At 35.9% G+C, this 20,701-nt stretch overlaps 2 protein-coding genes across 2 annotated transcripts in view; one reads left to right on the plus strand and one right to left on the minus strand.

Annotated features, from left to right (window-relative positions):
* The window catches only part of LOC128168297 (HUWE1-associated protein modifying stress responses-like), a 6,017-nt gene extending 1,343 nt beyond the window's left edge, over positions 1–4,674 (plus strand). The window contains exons 2-4 of the mRNA XM_052834513.1: positions 1,250–1,321; positions 1,662–1,970; positions 2,369–4,674. Coding sequence (XP_052690473.1) covers positions 1,250–1,321; positions 1,662–1,970; positions 2,369–2,598 — 611 coding nt within the window. The 3' untranslated portion in view covers positions 2,599–4,674. The remainder of the gene's footprint in view (positions 1–1,249; positions 1,322–1,661; positions 1,971–2,368) is intronic.
* Positions 4,675–12,842: 8,168 nt separating this feature from the next.
* Positions 12,843–15,008, minus strand: LOC128164509 (uncharacterized). The gene is made up of 4 exons (XM_052828398.1): positions 14,958–15,008; positions 14,390–14,470; positions 13,195–13,269; positions 12,843–12,995 (listed from the first exon to the last, which is right to left on the minus strand). Exons 1-4 carry the CDS (start codon positions 15,006–15,008, stop codon positions 12,843–12,845), a joined length of 360 nt encoding a protein of 119 aa, XP_052684358.1.
* Positions 15,009–20,701: the final 5,693 nt, after the last annotated feature.

Here is a 20,701-nt window from a genome sequence, read left to right on the forward strand (position 1 = left end):
AGCAGATCAGGAATTTTCCCCAGGGGGCAGTCTTATGATAATTATGTTTTGCAGGGTTGGGGTCAGAACCCTATTTTCAGTAACTTTAATATATAGTTTGAAATGGGAAAGGGGAGGGGGTCTCACACTGGATGGACTACGCAATCAAAATAATTTGTAAATATCAGATGGAAAAGCAATCTAATTGCAGTGGTCACAAGATTTCTTCTTTATTATGATATAGTTCATTTCCTGTCTCAGACTCTCAACACCCAATAAAATTGAAAACTGAATGCACAAAATGAAAAGAGAAGGTTGCATGTGTAAGGAAAGTCTTGCATAACCAGAACAGTAAGAGTCAAGAAAACTTGACAACCTGAAGCCAAGCACCCTATTTATTTTGGCTTAAGATTTCATCCCTCCAAGTGTACGAGGTGGCATTTCAAACAATTTATGTTTTAACAAGATTTTATAGTGATTTTTGTAGTGAAAAATGTATAATATTTTTAAGAAATCAAATACAAAGTACTTTTCAACCCTGTGTTTAGTGCAAGTTGGTAAGAGACCTTTAATGTATGAGAATCTAAATTTAGAACATTGTAGATCTCTATCTTAGTGCTGTGTATTGTTTGGCTATCTGCATGGTCATCTAAAATTTAACCATTGAAAATTCCTTCCTCCCTTCATTCCTTTTGAATGAATTTTCACTAGCACAATTATGAATGTTGTGTTTTGACAGCTGTTTGAGATCACATGCAACATTAAAAATGAATTGTTTTTTGAAGGTTCATTTTTATTTAATGTTTAAATTTTTTATACATCTGCATAATCTGCATAGCTAGGTTGTGATGACTGCTCTGTCAGTATCCAGTGCTGTGCCCCATCCCTAATGCCAAGCCTTTTGCTGTAGTAATGAGCCAGTTAAAAGTTGGGTGTAGATGTTAGACTGAAGTGAAATTTAATCATTCATATATTAATTTTTTTTCTCTGAAAACCTATTTTATTCTATATATTTTTCAAATTTTGCAACCACTATTGCAACCAACTATTGTCTTATAGAATTTAATGATCTTTTTTCAAAATTTTGTTAGAAGGATGTGGTTCTTTTCATTGCTTGCAGAAGTCACCTGCTTATTTTAAAAAAAAAATGGTTGTTTGTTTTATGCAACATGTCGTTACCTACTTATAACTTATTAAGTCTATCCTTTCACTGAGTAAATCCAGGATGTTTGGTTCTGAAATGAAATCATTTGTTTCCTTATATTTTCAGATCGCCATCAAGGTCTTTCATTATGGGTTCCATTTCAGAACGCTGCTTCAAATGTGACAAGTCTGTATAAAGGTATGTGTCTTTTTCAGTTCAAGTTGCATCACAATTGATGAAAAAAACACCTTTTGTTTTGATATTCATTTTTCATGTAAAGTTTAAGCTGACATTTTAAATTTGATTTTGGATACATATGATTGATGCAGTTTTCAGTACTTAAAGATTTTCACAAATATATTGGGTTTTTTTTTTTTATTCCAACATTTTCAAATGATATTGAGAAAATGTTTCATTCATTGTTATTAAAAAAATATGAATCGTCCATTAATGGGAACTATGTTGTGTTTCTACTCCAGCTAAGATTGATACGATCACATTTTTCCTTAATTCAAGTCAACTTCCTTAATTATTGCAGATGGTGTAGACTCTCTTCACAACTGCGTAGACTTTGGTATTCAAAAGGGAAAGCAATACAGAAACAGAGACATTGTGGCATGGGTGAAAAAGAAACGCAGAAACATTCGTAGAGAGGACCTGTTAGCTTTCTTGTGTGGCAAAAATCCACCTGCCAGAAATAGACACGCATCCTCCATGGTGAGGCACTCACAATCATCTCGACTCTCCGTGGAGAGAACTCACTCGCCACGACTACAAGGTCCAGAGAGTCTATCTTCTGGGAACGAACCAGATCTTCAGGCATTCAGAGAAGCCATTGCATTGCAAGGTATAGTGATATTATCTTTGGGGACTAAGAATAAGTAAAGACGCAATATCTTGTAGATGAAGATGTAAAATTGCTATTCTCAGAAAAGTTTCTTGATACCAGTTTTGATTTTATGTTATTTGATGATCTGGCGATTTGTTTAACACTGAAAACTTCTGCTTCAATGATTAGACATTTTAAATATGTGCATCACTTAAATGAGAACTTTTATCCACTAGCTGTGAATTAGAAAGTTCTTTTATCAAACCCTTCAAGGCCTTGATAGAAATTGTTCCCTTTGGGTCTTAAGGAATAGTTTCTATTGTAGGTTTGATAAAGGAGCTATTGGACAAGGTAGACTGGGGTTTTTTTTCTCATAGCCATTTTTTAAAATTTGAAAGATTTTTGTGCAATTTTAGGTCTAAATGGTGCAATGTCGAACATCACCATGGGCTTCAGCATGTCACAAGGTGCTACAGCCTCTCCACAGATAGGAGCCTTACCCAAGAGCAACGGCAACATGGAGGAACTAAACAGATTTATTCTAGATGAATTTTCTCGTAACTATGACACAGCAAGAAAGAGGACCTCATCTCCAGATAACACTCTGATAGATTCACCATCCAGAAAGAAAAGTCGGCTGTTTTAATAGTGAAATAAAAAAAAAAGAGTGGGGGAAAAATAGGCTGTTTCTAAAGTCAGTTTTTGGTTTTCTACAGACACCTGGTTAACTCATGTTGAAGAATCCAAGCTGAATGTGATATTTGCCAGCAAATTCCATCTTTACATATAGATTAACACACTCATTGCTACGTTAGAACGGTTTATTTCAAGAGTAATTTTAATCAAAACATTTTTTTTATCCCAGACTAAAAGTACAAAACGCAGTTATTTGAATACTTTCATCAACATCGAGATATTTTCAAAACCTGATGATACACAGCAGTTTACATAGTTATACCTTGCTACACTGTAATTTTAGGTAAAAAAGAAAACCATTAGAATACAGAATGTGATTCAATTTGTGGTTTGTAATATTATTATCTTTTTTTTTCTACAAAAATGTTCTCATCTGTCATTAAAAATCATAATGGTCATTTGATTGCTATTGTTATTAAGACCAAGAAGATATCTTATCATGGAATCTTTTTTCAGACTATATTATCTGAAATTTGATTCTAACATAGTGAAAAGTACAAATATTAGTAAAGAAAAAAATAAATCACTTTAATTCTCTTGCTTTCATCTAGATTTAGTTGTTGTCATACAATGTTCATGTACACTGTACAGGTATATAATCAATTTTTAATGAAAGATTTTTTTTATTTATCAAAAAAACATGTCTTCAGATGCCAGAGTATCAAACTTGGGTATTTTTGTCTTTAAATTTACTGTGAATGGCGAATTTGTACAGATGTTGAATTGGTCTGATACGATAATGTCAAGTGTATTCCTACATTCTTATTTAAAACACAAATTTTGTTTCTTTGTATCTGTGTGACCACATTTTGTAATTTTAGTTGCAGTGTTTGTAAAAACAAAAAAAAGCCATGTGGTTTTCTCCCTATCATAAAGACACATATGTTCATCATTTATTGCTACCTTGGGCATTATACCTCTTGTTGTATTTATGATACATGATATTGTTTGATTACGGTAGATGTTCAAACTGAGTTGGGGGGTAGTACCATAATGTAGTTATATGAAATATCCTAGATCCGTTATATTTGTTTCATTTTATATTCAGTTTGTGATGCAAAGTTGTTACTTTTCTGCCTGCAAGATCATTGTTCATATATTTGGACTGGTTTCCGAAAAATGTTTGATTTACCAAAAAATCCATTTAAAATTTTTTCCAAGAATTGGTCTTTTTGAATAATCACATTTTTTTTTTCATCATTATGATTTTAAAGTGTATGATGGCAACAGAATTTTTTTTTCAGGATTATTTGAGTTTCATATTTCATTCCCTTTTATTTGTGAATTCAAGTTACTTGTAATTCAGTTGTGCTTAAACACCTGTCATTTGGGGAAAATGATAACATGAACATAACTCTTGATAATATCAAGTTCCTTAGCCGTTGAAAGGTTCAGATATCATATTTTGTCTTGTTTTGTCAGCTGGCAATTTTGTGTTTGTAAAGATTTTATTATGTGAACAACCTGTAGTGGGTAGTTAGTACCTAGTTTCCAGAAATAGTGGCTAAACATGAACTAATTTATAATTATTTATTTTTATACTGTTTAAAGTTTAACTCAACAATCCAATAATTGTCTTTTTTACCACGGTTTTCAAGAAATTGAATGTGAAAAATGCAAAACTGGTTTTTTTTTTCTGAAAAGGAAAAAAGTTTTAATCTTGAGACCCTAGTACATTCTGCTCAAAATTATAATCATATAGTAAGTTGGTGTGTACGTGTTGTTTGAAAAGTGGATAGAAAAAAAAATTAACAGAGTAAATTCCCCTTGTTTCAATTTTTCATAGTATGAAAGAAAACTTTGATTGTTTTTGCTGCTAATGAATTGATGCGTTAGCTGTAATAAACAATGTTTATATGAGTGAAAGTGTGTCTGTTGCCATATACATGTTATTCTATTGTTAAGGGCTTTCAGATTTTGTTTTCATGGAAGAATGAGAAAGAAATCTTTAAGAGGTTGACCTTTACCAACTATGAGAGGCAAATGTGTTAACTGCTTTATGCATTAAAATTGTTTATCACAAGAAGTTAGATGTTTGTTGTTTATTTTCCTGTTCTGGTTGTTTGAGAAAAACTCAACATTCATAGTTTTTATTTGCAAAGCTATTTCCTTAGTTTTCGTCCATCGTCGTGTAAAGTGCGTTAACAATTTTACATTTTGAACTTCTTCTTAAAAACTACAAGGCTAATTGTTACCATTTTTGGTGTGAGGCATCTCTATGGTAAGAGGAATCTAAATTGTGAAATTCATGGCTCTACCGTCCCTAGGGCACCACAGGTGGGGCCAAATATGCAACAACAAAAAAGCCAAATTTTCAAAAATCTTCTTCTCTACTTCCATACATGCGAGGAAAAATCTGGTTGCATGGTTATGATTTCCATGAAGCCCTCTAACAGAATTGTGAAATTCATGTGTCAGGGGTTCAGGCTCCAGGGTGGGCCAATACATTTTTGCATATAGTAAAAATGTATCAAATCTTAAAAAATCTTCATCATTCCCACACATGACTGGGCAAAAAACTGGATACATGTTTATGATGTCCACGAACGCCTCTACCTAAATTGTGAATTTCATGGCCACTGGGTCAGGGGTTCAGGACATGGGGGGGGGGGGCATATGGCAATATAGTGTTGAGGCATATAATGTTTAAAAATCTTCTCTATTCTCGCACATCTATATATGAAAAACTGAATTCATAATTGTTTACCAGGAAGTCCTCTACTAAAATTTTAAATTTCATGTCCCCTGAAGTATGGGTTTTGACTCTAGGACAGGACCAAAATGGATATAATGTTTAAAAATTATCTTCTTTACTCCCACACACCTGAAAGGAAAACTGAATTCATGATTTTGTAGACCAGATCTTTAAGTTTTTCTCCAAAATTATAGGTTTCATAGTTCTTTTTGAAAGATTTCAGGCAGGGAGGTGGTCGTCATTACAAATTTATAATTGTTCTTCTCCAGAATGAAACCTAATTAAATGCACACATGAGACTCCTCGACAAGTTTGTGTGGGTTATATGCTACTCGGGTGACCGTTAAGGCCTATTGGCCTCTTGTTTTCTTCTAGTACGTATTTTATGCCAAACAAAAAATCTTGCTACCTAAAAGTACCCCAACCATGGTGTGCATTGTTTGGAAGGTAATACACACCTTTTTTAGCTCACCGTGACCAAGTCAGGGGGAGATTGTGCTAATTACCCCAGGTGTCGGCATCCGGACCTGGTTAAATTTTTTGTTGCAGGTCCTGTATCTAAGTTATTACTCGTCCTATCTTCACCAAACTTGCATGGATGATGCATCTGGTCTTACTCATGGATTTGAAAGACTTGGATGCTGAACCCCCTTCTTATTATTTCTGATTTTTAAATCTTTAGAATAAGTCTGTAGCTGTGCAGTTTGACAGCTGTTTTAAGTGATTAAAAAGGCATTGTCCTGTTCTTGAATGCATAATTTGCATACAAAACAACATGTAGAATCTCATATTTATATCTTTTATATCTTTTGGCAACAGTTTTGGCTAGTTTCGGGCAGAAACAAGCCAGTTCAAGAAATGTTTACATTCTTATCCTCAAATGTACAAGATGGCTGCACACCCCCCTTGAACATGTTTATAATTTTAATTACAAATGTATAAGTTCAAATCTCATAAAAGCCTCTTAAAGAGGTTCATACCTGCAGTATGCCACTTTGGACTGCAATATCCTTCTTCTGGGACTATTTTTGTATCAGGCTGGCTTCAGTGTCCTGATTTTCATACTTGGAACTGTTTATCAACTTCATTAAAATTTCCTCACAAATTCATAAACAATTTCACTCAAACTGTGTTTGTCCAAATCAAAAACAATATCATTAAGGTTCTTGGGAGTGGTAGGAGATACTGTTAATAAGCTTAATATCAAGCTGGGAGGGAGATTCTGGAACTGAGTTTGGCTCATATGCCTGATATGGTGTTCCTCTTCAAGGGGGCCAGGGCTCCCAAGGGACCAGGGAGCCACCGGCCTGGTTTGGTTCTTCCACATTGTCTCCTCCATCGGATGCCTGGTGTGGCCCCCTTAGTCACAGTGTTAAGGGCTACTGGGTCTTGGCTGGGGATTGATGATGGTAGCCATCCCAAAAGCCATGAGGGGCTACCCATCAACTTCCTTGAGTGTATAGATGTCAAAGCTGAGCTCAAGCAGGACACTAGTGACGAGGAGAAGTAGAGCCAGATGGAGTAATCTTGTCAACCAGTAGCTCCTCGGAGGATCCTCATCAACATGCCTACACAGTGTCCATGGCCTCCACTAGGACTGTCGCGATTGTATAGTGATTATTCTCTTTAAGTCAGATAGAAACAATAAAATGTCTGTACACTTTGACTGGTTTATCTAGATGACGTCATTTTAAAGCAGTGTCTCCCAATGTCACATGGACCTTGACGTCTAAAAGACATTTACAAACAAGGTCGAAGGTGATGCATGAGGCAGAAGAAACTGTAGACATCTCTGGTTTGTATACTAGTATCTTGGGCCAAGTCATCAAGGATGAACCCTCATCTTTTGTGTCTGCTCATCACAATCGTGGAAAGGGTAGAGGTATTCCAGCCCACAGGCTCCATGCCTGCCCTGCCTTTTATCTTTATGGGCTCTTGGGGCAGCTTACTGGGAAGTTGATTGGCCGGTGAAAGGGGGATGTTGTTCCAAGGACCTTCATGCACTTGCTTCTGGTTGGTCTAGGGCCCAGCTTGACACATGGCAGGGCTTACTCAAAACTCCAGGACACACCTGTCTCCATCCCTAAACTTTCCTCTGTTCCTATCTAGCTACAAATGGGACATCTCGATCAGGACACTTCTTTAGATGATCACCATTGGCCACCAGCATAGCAGTCCTCTTCTTCTTCCTATACAGGTATGGTGTCAACCTCTTCAGGTTACAGCTTACTCTCAAATTTTCGCTCTTGGTCAGTAAATATATGGAGGGAGAATCCAAACCTCACAAAAAACTATTTGACTGCTTCAATGGCTGTGACCTCAGCCCTCTGAGATACCATTCACCTACTTAGTGAACTGATCCATCATAAACAAAACATACCTGGTACCCATTCCCCTTCCGAGTCTAAAATAGTCCCGGAAGTCAAGGTACACTCTCTTCATGTATGCTCCTGTATGGTACTTAGTTTCTCTTGCAAGGACCACTAGTACAAACAAAACCCGCATCATCTTGTACCAAAATAAACACTCCATCAGTATGGCTTTGGTATGCTTGATTATCTCTGGTGACAGGCCGCAAGCATACCGTAAAATGGCAAAGACGAAAGACATCCTGCATTAACTCTCTGAAAACTACCAAAATTCTCCCTTTCTTTCCCTATCCCCTGTCTCTTTCCAGAGGACATTGTCCTAATTCAACCTAAAGAGCTAAAGAGGCTGGGGTGAATAAAGTAGCATTCAAATGCTGGGCTGGCAAGAAACAAATCCTGATCTTCAAGCTCAGGTTCCAGTCCAATCTAAAACTAAGACTAATTCTAGACCATTAGACTGAGTAAGGGTCGTTAGGCCTACCAAAGAGGGGGAGCTCTCTGAATGCCCAGGGAAAACCCCTATAATGCAAGCAAACCAGGAACCCCTGCTAATATTGACATGTAACCACTCTCACTCTCAAATTAAGTTGGGATAGTGGATATCACTGGATCAGCCTAAAAGTCCTAGTGCTATTTTGCTGATAGATGGCTTGCCAGCCTTTAATTGTGTCACTGGCAGTGGGACAAAGGTCAGCTGTAATGCTGAACTCTTCCCCCTACATTGAAAAAAATGTCCAGCTTCTTGGCTTTGCAAATGAGGCTATATCGTTTACTTCCTCAGCAAATACATTCCACAACTAGTGGGCTCTTGTGCACTTATGGCAGCCCACACAAGGCAAGTCGCTAAGGTTGACAGTAAAGCTCACACTTCTACACCTAGATGGAAGTGATGGTTGGGACATCATATCAGCAATGATAAGGCGCCTACCTGGTCTGTGCTATATAACTGGCTGAACTCTTCAAGCCAGCAAAGTCAGCTGATCCTGGGAGTACTTAAAGCTGACATGAAAGGGCGAATTCAAGACGGGGCGAAATTGTTTGCAATTGTTAATGGGCAAAAATAACACGGTGCAAAAATAACCCTGTATACAGTAGGTTGTGCAGATAAGTGGGCACCTCCATGTACTTGATGAGATCTTGTCCATCATGAAATAGCTTAGTACTGCAGAAACCACTGTGATGCGGTATAACTTGTCATACAACTTTCTCTTAGGAACACTCACTTCCACCCCAGTATCTACCAAAATAGGCCTAAATAGGGGCTTCCAGAATCTTTATTCAAACTGATTAGGTATTCTGTGGGCAAAGCTGGCCCAAAGTGATGCACACACAAGTCCCCATCCTTAAAGACTGTCCCCTGGACCTGGGAAACCAAGTCTAATTGTCTTAAAGGCCTAACCCCAACCATAAGACATCTGGATATCTTCCTCACGTAGGGTGAAGACACAGTGCTTCAAGTTGATCCATCAAGATATTCATTCGAACACCATCCAGTCCTTAATGTGGGTCACATATTGATCAACCTGATGTGTGTGCTGAACCAAGCTGATGTCAAACAGGCCAGCAACATATATCCCCTAAATCCGGCTCCACTTTTCGTTTGCAACAAAGTGAGATTTTTCTTGATGGGGGCTTGGACTCCAATTTGTTCTAAAACCTCCTCACAAGAACACTCACTTCTGCCCATGTATCCACCACAGCTTTGTTGAGGGCTTTCTGAATTCTTAGTCTGACTGCATAGGCTGAGGGACTGCCCCCTGGACCTGGTGCACAGAGTCCCTTTCAGAGATGTCTTCAGGGTGCCTGGACCCTGTAGTTGTATCCTCTTTGGGAACGCTGCAGGGGTTGGCACGTATCCAGGTAAGCTATAGGCCACTGCATTGCAGGTGGGTTGATGGAGACTATGGGTATCCGCACATATTTCATTGGGCTATAGGACGCTGCAGGGATTTACACATTATTAACCTGAAATTTTTGTTTTCCAGGGAAGGGGCTCATGTGAATGGGGTTCAGGGGTGTAAACATGATCAAGTGGGAGATGAGATTCCTGGCAAAGGCTCACGAGATTTTGGTAGAACCTGTGATATTCTTACCCCAATGCTGATAGAGCTGGGAAGGGGCCTCAGGTGATGGGTCAGGACAGCCAGTAAAATACTGGTATCACTAACATTCCTCCCTGTTCAGCAATTTATTATTAACCCATCAATTTTCCCGTCTTGGTACTGTCGATTTTACAGAGTGTGATCCGATTTTCCAGATCACCACACTGTGATTTTCCGATTCTGTATCGCCACTCTTTGAAACTGATTAGATGTAGTACACATTACATAGCGTCTGTATTTTAGCACGTTTTAAAAGAGTTTGTTTCAAAATAGCTTTGTTATGTAAGTAAACATTAAAAAGATAGTTTTGTAATTAAAACTTTTAAATGGACAAGGGTATATATATAATAAATTTATCATTATGACAGTACTTGATCGAAAGAGCCGGATCACGTCTTGTTGCCAGGCGCTGATCATCAAATAAAACTCAACGCTTCGCGTCTCGTTTGATCTGATGATCCACGCCTGGCAACTCTTCATGATCTGACTCTTTGGATCAAGTTACTGTTATAATAATATATATGTATCGATCCTCTTGCGGCTATGCTACTGGGTGACAACAACAAGGGGTTATGACACAAGCAGTACTTGTTCGCATTCCCTGTGATGTCTGAACTACTGACACTTGAAATCTAATGGCAACGTTCTCCCTCCCAGGAGGGGGATGGTGGTGGTGTACAGCATGATCGGTCTACTACTTGGCACAGTGTTTCTATACTTTTGGGGAGGGGTGGCATTGTTGGATGAGACCTGGGGTTGCAAATCAACTGCCTGAAAAGTGTTGCCAATCAACCTGCTGATATACACATGCTTACTCTGGGATAGTTGTGGAGAAATAGCAGGTGTGCTACCAAGGGCTGGTATGTGGGCTGTACAGGCCCAACAGGCATGGGATGGGGGAGGGACTAGAATGGGGGGGGGGGCCAGATTCCCCTAAACCTTGGGGAGAGAGTGGAGTGACTTCAATTGAAAGACTATTAAAGGAAAAAAATCCTAAGGCAAATATCGGTATGTATTGGAGTCTGGGGCTTTGAATTGGGTGCCAATATAGTGTTTGTATACTTAAACAGGGGTACTAGACTCACCGACATCAATACATATACCGGTAGCTCTGTAGTCTATCCACTGTTGTTGTCTGCTATTAGAGACCGGGGGAGGGGGGTCTCTGGTCCACCTGCATGTGCAGGGGCCCCCGCTGGATGACATCATGGCCTGTTTACTGTTTAGGAAGTGGAATGACTCCACAAACACTACATAAGTATATGACATGACAACACAGACAAAGCATGGGACCAACACAGTGCAATATAAACAGTAACATTGGTATCATGATTCATGGTGAATTTTAAAACAAGAAAAAGTTTACCCCACTTATATACTTCATCTCATAAATAACTGTATAATATGGAGAAAAATTGTTTTGTAGCGAGCATAAAAAAACAATCTGAGGAGTTGGGTAGTGGGCAACTTTTACATAGAATTGAGCCTCTCTGAAAATGAGGACAGCTCTCATTTGTAATCATATATCAAGCAATATGCTACAAAAAAATTTCAATTTTAGTCATACCATACCTTTCGGGGTTCTAAAGAGTCCAATATTGATGAAATGTTCATATATATATCTTTTTAAAATCCAACAGAAAAAAATGGAGACTGTACTATATTAATTTTTTATCTTAGCACTCTGTTAGAGTTTTAAGTTTCAGTGTATTCAGGAGACTTCAGGTACCATACAATACATTTTAAAATGACAAAATACTGAAATTCATTTTTATTTCTATTGAATGCAAATCATTCATGCTTGAAGTAAAAAAAAACAACCAAAAAACAAACAATGCAAGCAACCACACACTACCAGAGGAGCAGTATAAAAAAAATTCTCAGACGGGGTCCATCCCACAAACATAATACATGTATCAGAATAAATTAAACTAGCCTTGTCTAACCCCAAAAGCATTACTACCAGAGTACCAGTGTAAAACTTACCCATCAAGGGTACAAACACCCCCCACCCCCCACCCCCCCCCCTCCAATATAAAAACCACCTTTCCCTGCCTCACATCAGGGATGTACCAAGGGTATATCATTCTCTCTCTGATTATGCCTTATAATATATATGTATCTTATCCAAATCTTAATGCTGTGAAAAGTTGAACTTTGCAACAACAACAAAAAAAAAAAAAAAGAAGTTATAGTGCAAGTTAGATCTATGTTAACTTAATGAAGATCTAATTGCAACATTTACTATACTATAATGACTCAACCAATCTATATGACAACTACCCAATTTCTATTGAAGCATACACCATTTTACACTGTGTACAATAACTGTCAATATGACAGACAGATCATTCCTACATATTTACATGTGTATATATAATATACAGATTACAGTCGTACACAACATTTCTGTCAATATGACAGATCTACGGTAAATATTTACATGTATATATAATATACAACTTAAACTGGATGGAGTGTCCATCAAACTGATCAAAAGTCTCAGTGTCCACACAAACCAGCACACTTGCAGAACTAAAAAAATATCTTTGACAGTTGTCTTAATTCTTCTGTGTTATAAGTGTCATAAAATCCTTCTAGGATTTATACACTAGTAATAAGTACCGCCTCTTGATTCCCAGTCAATACATGTACAGAAACGCTACAGAATACCGGTATGAGAGCACCAAGTTTTCTGAATTTTCCCACAAGACAAGTCTTTTCGACACTTTTTCTTATGCAAGCACAGTGGTTTACATGATCAAAGCACTCTCTACCCATACTGGTACCACAGCTTTATTGCTAAAAAGAGAAGAAATTAAAAAGAAGGCAAGATAAGAACCATTAAAAAAATATCTTGAAAACTTTCAGTGCCCAACACATAATCCAATTCTTATTCACTTGTTAATAATTTAACATTAATTTCCTGTGTCATACATCAGAATTTAACCTTGACCTTTACAATTATTTATCAAGGTCACAGACATACAAACTTTAGTACATCTATACTTACACACAAGTTCCTCCTTTAGTAGAGAATGAAGGAGGTGTCAAGCTCAGAATGCTGCACACACCGTCTCTTGGCAACCTTCTGCTTCCTTTGCTGGGGAAGTTTCTTTTGCTGCGGAACATTGAGGTGCATGGGGCGATGTCTGAAACTGGTGCGAGCCAGCCACTCAATCTGTTCAAAGAAGAGAATGATCTCTTTAAATATGTAATTTTGAGAAGTTCTCCAATTCATATTACACCCTATCTAAACAATACCAATCATGAATACCTGCATTACATGCAGTTGATATTATTATATACATGTATACCATGGTAGTACTATGATAGTACTATTAATTATGAATATGACTACAATTATTGTTACTACATACAGTGTGGGTGGGTTGCGGGACAGTTGGCAACTCCCTTCTGTCTTCTGACTTGTTGATTGCACTCGTCAGTTTGTACTGTAAACCAAAACCAACAAAATGAGTTGAAATTCTCTTTGTTATATACACCGAGTCACATTTTTTAAAATTTGTGTATTTTTAAATTGACACTGCATTTTTATCAATTGATGCATTTACTTAGGTCAAGTTATCATTAATAAGACGTTATAAACATAAATTTGGTTTGCTAGTTTTCATAAAATCATATGCCAATTGAAATAATGCAAAACTGATGATTATGACAGGTCGAGTAGTAATAAGTTGTGGTAGAGATGATCTCAGAACATTGATAGAAGGTCAACAATCATGAGAAATGATCACAAATCTCAGAAAGTCTTACATAGTCATTCATGTGCTCTTTCCATGCATGACGGAAGGAGACAAAAGATGGCTGTTGCTGTAGAACACAATAAAGCACAGAGTGAAAGAATGAAAGAGGAGAGAGGTAATGAAACAGTTCAAGGACAGAGGGGAAAAGAAGGACTTTAAACAAAGGGAGAGAAAGAAAGAGGAGAACATTTTGTAACGGTGTTTTACTAAAGAATTAACATTGAATTTTAAACAATACGTCATATTGTGTACTATCCAAATTCATTATGTATTGCATATTTTATAGAGTATGTGTATTATAGTTAGTAAGGTGGTTCACTACACCTTGAAATATTCTCTCAAATCAGCAGAAAATTACTTGATTATGAGAGATATCACAATGGATAAGAAGTATTTAAGTCAATTAGGCAAAAAATGTGCAATTTTGGATGAAAAATGACATTTTCAAAAATTTAGTTTAGTTAACATGACACAAAAGCTCCAGGCGGATTCGAACTCATGACCTGTGGTTCACAGCCCAAGCCCAATACCTTAGCCACTGAGCTACGACAATATACAACCTAAATGAACGATATAAACAGTTTAACAACACATAAATCGCCATCTTGTGACGTAGTGTCTTAAAACATATAAGTCTGGGTGTAGTGAGGTACCTTAACATAATTCCAGCCTGCTGTTAAAATAGTATGACCCTCCATCTGAGGGACAAAGCATAACTATAGCTCTCTACAACTGAAAATGTGCTTGGATGGTGGTATGTCATGGCTATTAGCCTATTTTTTTCTGTCAAGACTACGTGGATACTCACACTAGATTTGATGTGGAGTTCCAGCAGCACATCATACCACTGTCTGTCATTGGAATGATTAGATGAGGCATCTATGCTGTGCTGAAATTTTCAATATTTTACATTAAAACGATTATTTTTAATCAAACCAACCTGTATATATTTCTATTCAGCTTTTGTTTGGAAAATGGACATGAATGATAAATTAATCTATTAAAATGTGTCTTTTATCTTTATGACAAAAGATAAGTTTCACACTGCTAAACCATAATATCCATTCTATGTCATTTGCCCCCCCCCCCCCCCCCCCCCCCCCCCCGCCAATCATGTTGATTTGGTATTAGACCTAGATTCTACTTAATAAAATATTTTTTTGAAAGTATAATATTTTAGACAATTGCATCATTTAATATGAATTGGAAGTCGTGATAGGAGAGAAAAATTGCTTCAGTAAATAAAAATTTCACATCCATGATGGCGACATTTTGGACAAATATGGCATCCAGCATCGTGCAGAGAAGAATTCGCCTTATAAAAGGTTAAATTAATGCTCATGTATTAAAAAACAGTTGATTCAGAGAGCCATTACCCTCTTTGACGAGCTCTTGCTCTTTCTTTCGGATGATCGCTCTCTTTTCATAGTGAATTCTTTAATTTTTGCGCTCTGTGTAAAAACACGTCTGATTGCCACCGATCAAATTCAGTAACTAACGCGGTAACCAAAACGTAACGGTATATATACCTACAGCGATGACGTTATCCTTAACGACGTCATACACTGGATACTGGGGATAATATTCATACGCCACACACATTTAACATACCTTCCACCAAATAGCATAATCCCCGTTGCAAAGTCGATGAATTGATTTTTGAGTCATTAATCATAAAATTTGACGTCATGAAATAAATTTAATGTCGCGTTTGTTTTGGCGCACTTTATAAGTTGAATCTATATTGATTTAAAAAAAATAGAAAGTATTAAATCATCACATTGAGATTCATAATTCTAGAATGTGTGAAAAAGGTTATGAAGTTTACTGTTTAATAAAATAGTCATTAACATACCTTAAAAGTACATGTACAGATGCACATTAGGTCCTGTTACTGAGCCTTGTTTTTCCCCATTTCTTATTATTTCTTGTTCCTCTTTTACATTATGAAACTTATAGTTTATTTGCGTTTTTCTTCTCCATTTTTCCCTACTTCTGCTGCATTCGCTAATGTTCTTTTTTTTAAAGTAAGAACGAAACGAGTTTCGTTCAAAATGGTACTTGACGCTTTGTGATATAAAATACATAAAATCACCTAGCTGCAGGTCTGTAGTTCCCGGTCTGAAAAAAATTCAGATGGATGACCTGGGACTTTTTTTCCAGACCGGGAGCTACAGACTATCACAGTTTAAAAAAAATCAAATTTAAATCTTTAAGATAAAAATTGCAAAACCCCAGAGAGATTTCGAACACATGTATTGATATAACGTTCACTATGTAACAAATTTTGCAATGTTGTGTAAATGAAAAAAATAAAGGATTCCATTTTGTTTTTCTCAATATTTCCGTTATTTTGCTTATAAACGGTAAGTCACCCATTCTCCCTGAAGGTGTTTATGGAAAATTTTAGGTATGAATTTTTTTTTAATTCATTGGCTATATACATGTTTAGGCTATATAGAATTCTTTTATATATATATATAAGTATGTCTTCAAAGCAATTGCAAATATTTTTATTCTTGCATTAACTACGAAAGACAAATAGGACCACATAAAAAATATTTTTATCTCGTAATAACGAATTAATTATCTCGTTATTACAAGAATAGATCGCTTAACTTAGTGAAGCGGATTATAAAAAAGCATAAATTGCTCCAACCCAGGTTATACGAGTATAATTTGGGTGGATATTGAGTTCATTCCTTATAATTTAATTTTCTGTCATTTACCGTACAAATTGGGTGCGTTTTACTTTTAAAAATGATATTTATCTGTTCAAAATTCAAATGTAATGTCAGGCGGATTAGTACGTTTTTGACGTTGGTGCATTGTGACGTGTCTTGTGAGGTGCAAACCAGGTTATACAAATTTAACTAAATTTTTCTATCCAACCAGATGGTGCGTTACAACAAGAATTAAATTATTAAGGTATAAATCACATTTGCAGACAAGGCAAGAAGTTAAAAATATAAGCAATAAATCATTATTCTTCTGAAAGATATAGTCTCATAACTGCAGCGGTGTGCGCACACAAATTTTCATAACGCGCTAACGCGCGTTACTCATTTTATATGAACATCTTCGCTAGCCATACTTCCACATCTAAAGAAGCTGAACTGGGGCTCATCAGTGACATGAGGCTGGCAAATATATTGATGATGAAACATTGATAAGACTAATTCTTTATTATAGGGATGTAGGCATCTGGCGTTATGATACATCACATGCATTTATCTGGCGTGCCTTTAGTACTAAGTTAGCCGGGCAATACATGTATCTTTCATTTAAAAATTATATCGTCAGGTGCCTGTGTCACGTAAAGATAAATTTGGCTATTTGAACAGTAATTAGGACTGTCAACATAATCAGGTAAAGGCCTTATGCTGACTCCAGAATACACAGCTATCAGCCGCTGGCAAGAAAGGTTAACCCAGGTGATTTACTTGATATAGGCAAGTGTTTTCTAAAAATGAGTTATAGTCACTAACCAAACACGGTCTTTGTATCCTCTCGATGACCTCAGATTGCAGCCGATGTTCGGAACCTTTTAAGATATTCGTGTCCAATTTAATTCTCCAAAATGACAACTATAAATGAATTGTAGTGGAATAAACTGAACTTATTCTATTTTACAACGATTGATAAACTTGTTTAGTGGAAAAAATGTTTATCTATAAAATGGAAGTTTAAAATATTTTTTACTGTTTCAAGTACAAGGTAACTCTTGATGGCTCGAACTTCGAACGCTTGACGTGAGTCTAGGGTCCCGATTTTCCCCCTATATAACCAGAAGGTGTGTTCCCGTTTTGCACACATTTGATAATTGGGTATAAAACAATAGGTGTGATTTGTGTTGTGATAGCAATTATGGTCTGCTTTCGGTCAAAGATTTTACCAGGATATCTACCCGTCTTTTATCAGTGCCTTAACGATAAAACAAGAAGAATACCGATATTTTGTCGTGTTTTAGGTCTAATAACTAATAACTATCACCATTTTTTTGGATAAAATAAAGATAATGATATATCTAAAAAGTCTGATTAAAAATAATGATTAGATTAGATGAATTGACTTTTATATTTTTGTCCATTTACCTTAAATATAAAACCAAATGAATTAGAAAAAATTGTTGGTCCAAAGCCAATTGGAAGCTGATTCAATGGATAATGGGAAAACTACATAAACAGTCATATGGGGTACTCCGTGTCTCTATTTACAATTGAGTTGCAAATTATGTAAAATGCATGTTTATAACTGATTGTTTGGTATCAACAGAAGGAATATTATAAAAGAAAACAGATCTTTATCACAAAATATTTCAATGTTTCAAGTAGCGACCTTGACATCACCGCTTTAGTATATGGCGGGTCACTTTCTAGTTTTTCAAATCAGAGGTTAAATACCTCAAACTGAAAAAGGTTGAAAATGCATGAATTAGGTCTACATTTGATAGTTTTTGTGAAATAATCTTTACAGTTTTTGAAGCATGCATATAAAATTGCATATTTATCATCATACAGTTTGTCTATTTTCTTCGATTATTCAAGAGGTAACACAACATAAATGAAAAATATTTAGCAGCGTTTTCAGTAGACACATTTCTACCATTTATGACAGCAAACGCAATAATTAAATATTAACATATAATATTTTCTCTTCAAACATTTAGCGTGTACATGTACTTCCTATAGGCAGTAAGTTAAACAAAGGCGCTACATATTCAACATTTTCGCAATAATCTTTCTTGTTTAAAAGAATCATGAAATTGTTCATGACCAAATTGATGTTTGAAATCAAATTCATGAATGTGGATGTCAATTATTATGTAAATGTGCTTTTATGCAAGTTATATTGTAACATAAAATACATGTAAATTTCAATTGCGAGTTGCGCAGGAATTGTGATATAGACTATAGCAATTAAGCAATTATCTCACCTGGTCAAATTCCCGTTTTGCACACATTTTTTCGATACCTAATTTTCAAATGTGTGCAAAACGGGAACAAACCAACCAGAAACATAAATAACTAATTATTTATGTCTCTGATATAACTATTAAGCAAATTTACCCTTGATTTCTCTAACTCTTTATCTCTCGAAACCCTTGATCCCTCGAAGTCAAACTGCAGTCCCGTTATTCATCATCTATTGTTTTTTACTCTCGATACCTCGAAAATGATAGAACATAAAAAAGAAAGCGTCATTTAGCTCATGAATCTGAACATGGGAATCACGTGAACTTGTCAGGAATTTGTCCTGAACCACACCTCCATCTTAGAATTAAGAACTTTCAATGGAAAATAATGAGCAGATACTGAAAAAGTGGAATTTCCATGAAAAAAGTTACGCGAAATTACTCATAGCAGTATTATCAAAAGTTTGTAAAAATAATTGTACGTACAACAGAAGTGAAGTGTAAAAAGATCTGAGTGACACAGTATTCATAACATGATGTTTATACATGGGTTTAGCACTAGTTGTTCACTATTTACTTTAGAAATATTTTGACAAAGACCTTGAAATTTTGATGGGATGAAAGTTATATTTTCCTTGCATTAAATCAAGTTCAAAATAAAGTTGGTTTCAAGTGAAATATGCACCGATTGCGTGGTCTAACATGCGTGGATCTAGAGGGGAGGGGGTCGAAAAATGAAAATTTATTAAATTTACATAGTACATGTAAAATGATAGCAAATATGCCACCCCCCTCCCCCACGGATTAGGAATTTTTGGAGCTATAGGTTTCAGAGATTTCAGAGAGCAATTGCTGAGTAGCCAGCAATGAAACAGACAGGCCTATGTCACAATGCTGTTACAACGATCCTAAGTCCAAGCCCCTGTTAAAATGTTTCGAAGAATAGAAGATTTATTAAACATTTTCGTAAAAAGTTTATAATCTGTAAGAACTAAATCCCGTTTTTTTTTTTTATCTTTGATATTAATGTTTGACATAATAAATCAACCAAATAGGTCTAAAAGACAAAATTATACAGCAGTGAAATATTTAATGATAAAAATGTTTGACTGACATGAATATCCCTCAACTTATCTTGGGAAAGAGGGATCAGAATGTAAATAAAAAGTATTTGAAAAACCGTATTAGCTCTGAAAATCAAGTTATAATAAGTCAACCATCTAAGTTAGCGCGCCACGTTGACGCGTTGTATCTACAGTTCTCTATACGAACATTGGTCTCCTTTTTTGTACACTTGTTCCTGGTGACAAGTGGTTTTTATCTTGACTGGAATTTTAAGTTCACAATTGAAGGCCTATATTATGACACAACGGTATCTGTAATTTATTGTCGAATATATATAAATTACAACCATTTTAACAAGAGCTTGGACTTTCAGTAGGACGTAGCTATCTAATTCTTGCGTCAAAACAAGTAAAAAATGACCGGTTTCAAGCGAAATATGCACCGATTGCGTAGTCTTAGCTCAAAAGCCTGACAAATCTTGTTGATTTCAGAGAGCCATAGCTGAGTGGCCGACACTGAAATAGACAGGCCTATGTCACAATGCTGTTTAACACAGCTACCCAAAGTCCAAGCTCTTGTTAAAATGGTTTTAAATACACATCTAGATTAAAAGAAGAGTATGGTTTTGAAAAGATAGAAAAATGTAATTTTACAATTTTTTGAAATATTTCACAATTCTTTGATATATTTTTCAATATAATTTGCATTTACAACTATAAAAAAACAGTAAGCTAACATAGCATGCTTTTGTTGGATGGTTTAGATTGGCATTTTTTTATTTGAACTAAACAAATGTATGCATAAATTACAACCGTGGGAAAATGAAATGTGCTTTAGATATACTTCACTTTTACATCGTACATTTACAGTTGTTCTGTCTCAACCATAGTCTATAAAAGGCCATGGTCACGATTTTTTCTAAAAATCATTTTTCCGATTTTAATGTTTACAACGCTTCAATAAGGCATTTTTAATAGGCAACCAAATTTTGAGTGCCGTTTGTTGAGATAAAAGCGAGTTACAGAGCTTACAATTCTTAACTATCTAAACAAAGTCTCTGTTTACATTTTGAATGATAATGTGACAAATTCCAATTTTAGACCTAAACTGAATGTGTAAAACGGAAGGAACTGTTCATTT

The sequence above is a fragment of the Crassostrea angulata genome, chromosome 10 (genome assembly GCF_025612915.1).
Source record: "Crassostrea angulata isolate pt1a10 chromosome 10, ASM2561291v2, whole genome shotgun sequence".
NCBI classification, from domain to species: domain Eukaryota; kingdom Metazoa; phylum Mollusca; class Bivalvia; order Ostreida; family Ostreidae; genus Magallana; species Magallana angulata.

Bases quoted from the DNA above. Each gene is read 5' to 3' on its own strand.
- LOC128164509 (XM_052828398.1), bottom strand. From the start codon at position 15,008: ATGAAAAGAGAGCGATCATCCGAAAGAAAGAGCAAGAGCTCGTCAAAG. The intron at 14,471-14,957 runs GTAATGGCTCTC...TGAAAATTTCAG, and splicing joins GCAAGAGCTCGTCAAAGAGG to CACAGCATAGATGCCTCATC. The intron at 13,270-14,389 runs GTGAGTATCCAC...TTTGGTTTACAG, and splicing joins AACTCCACATCAAATCTAGT to TACAAACTGACGAGTGCAAT.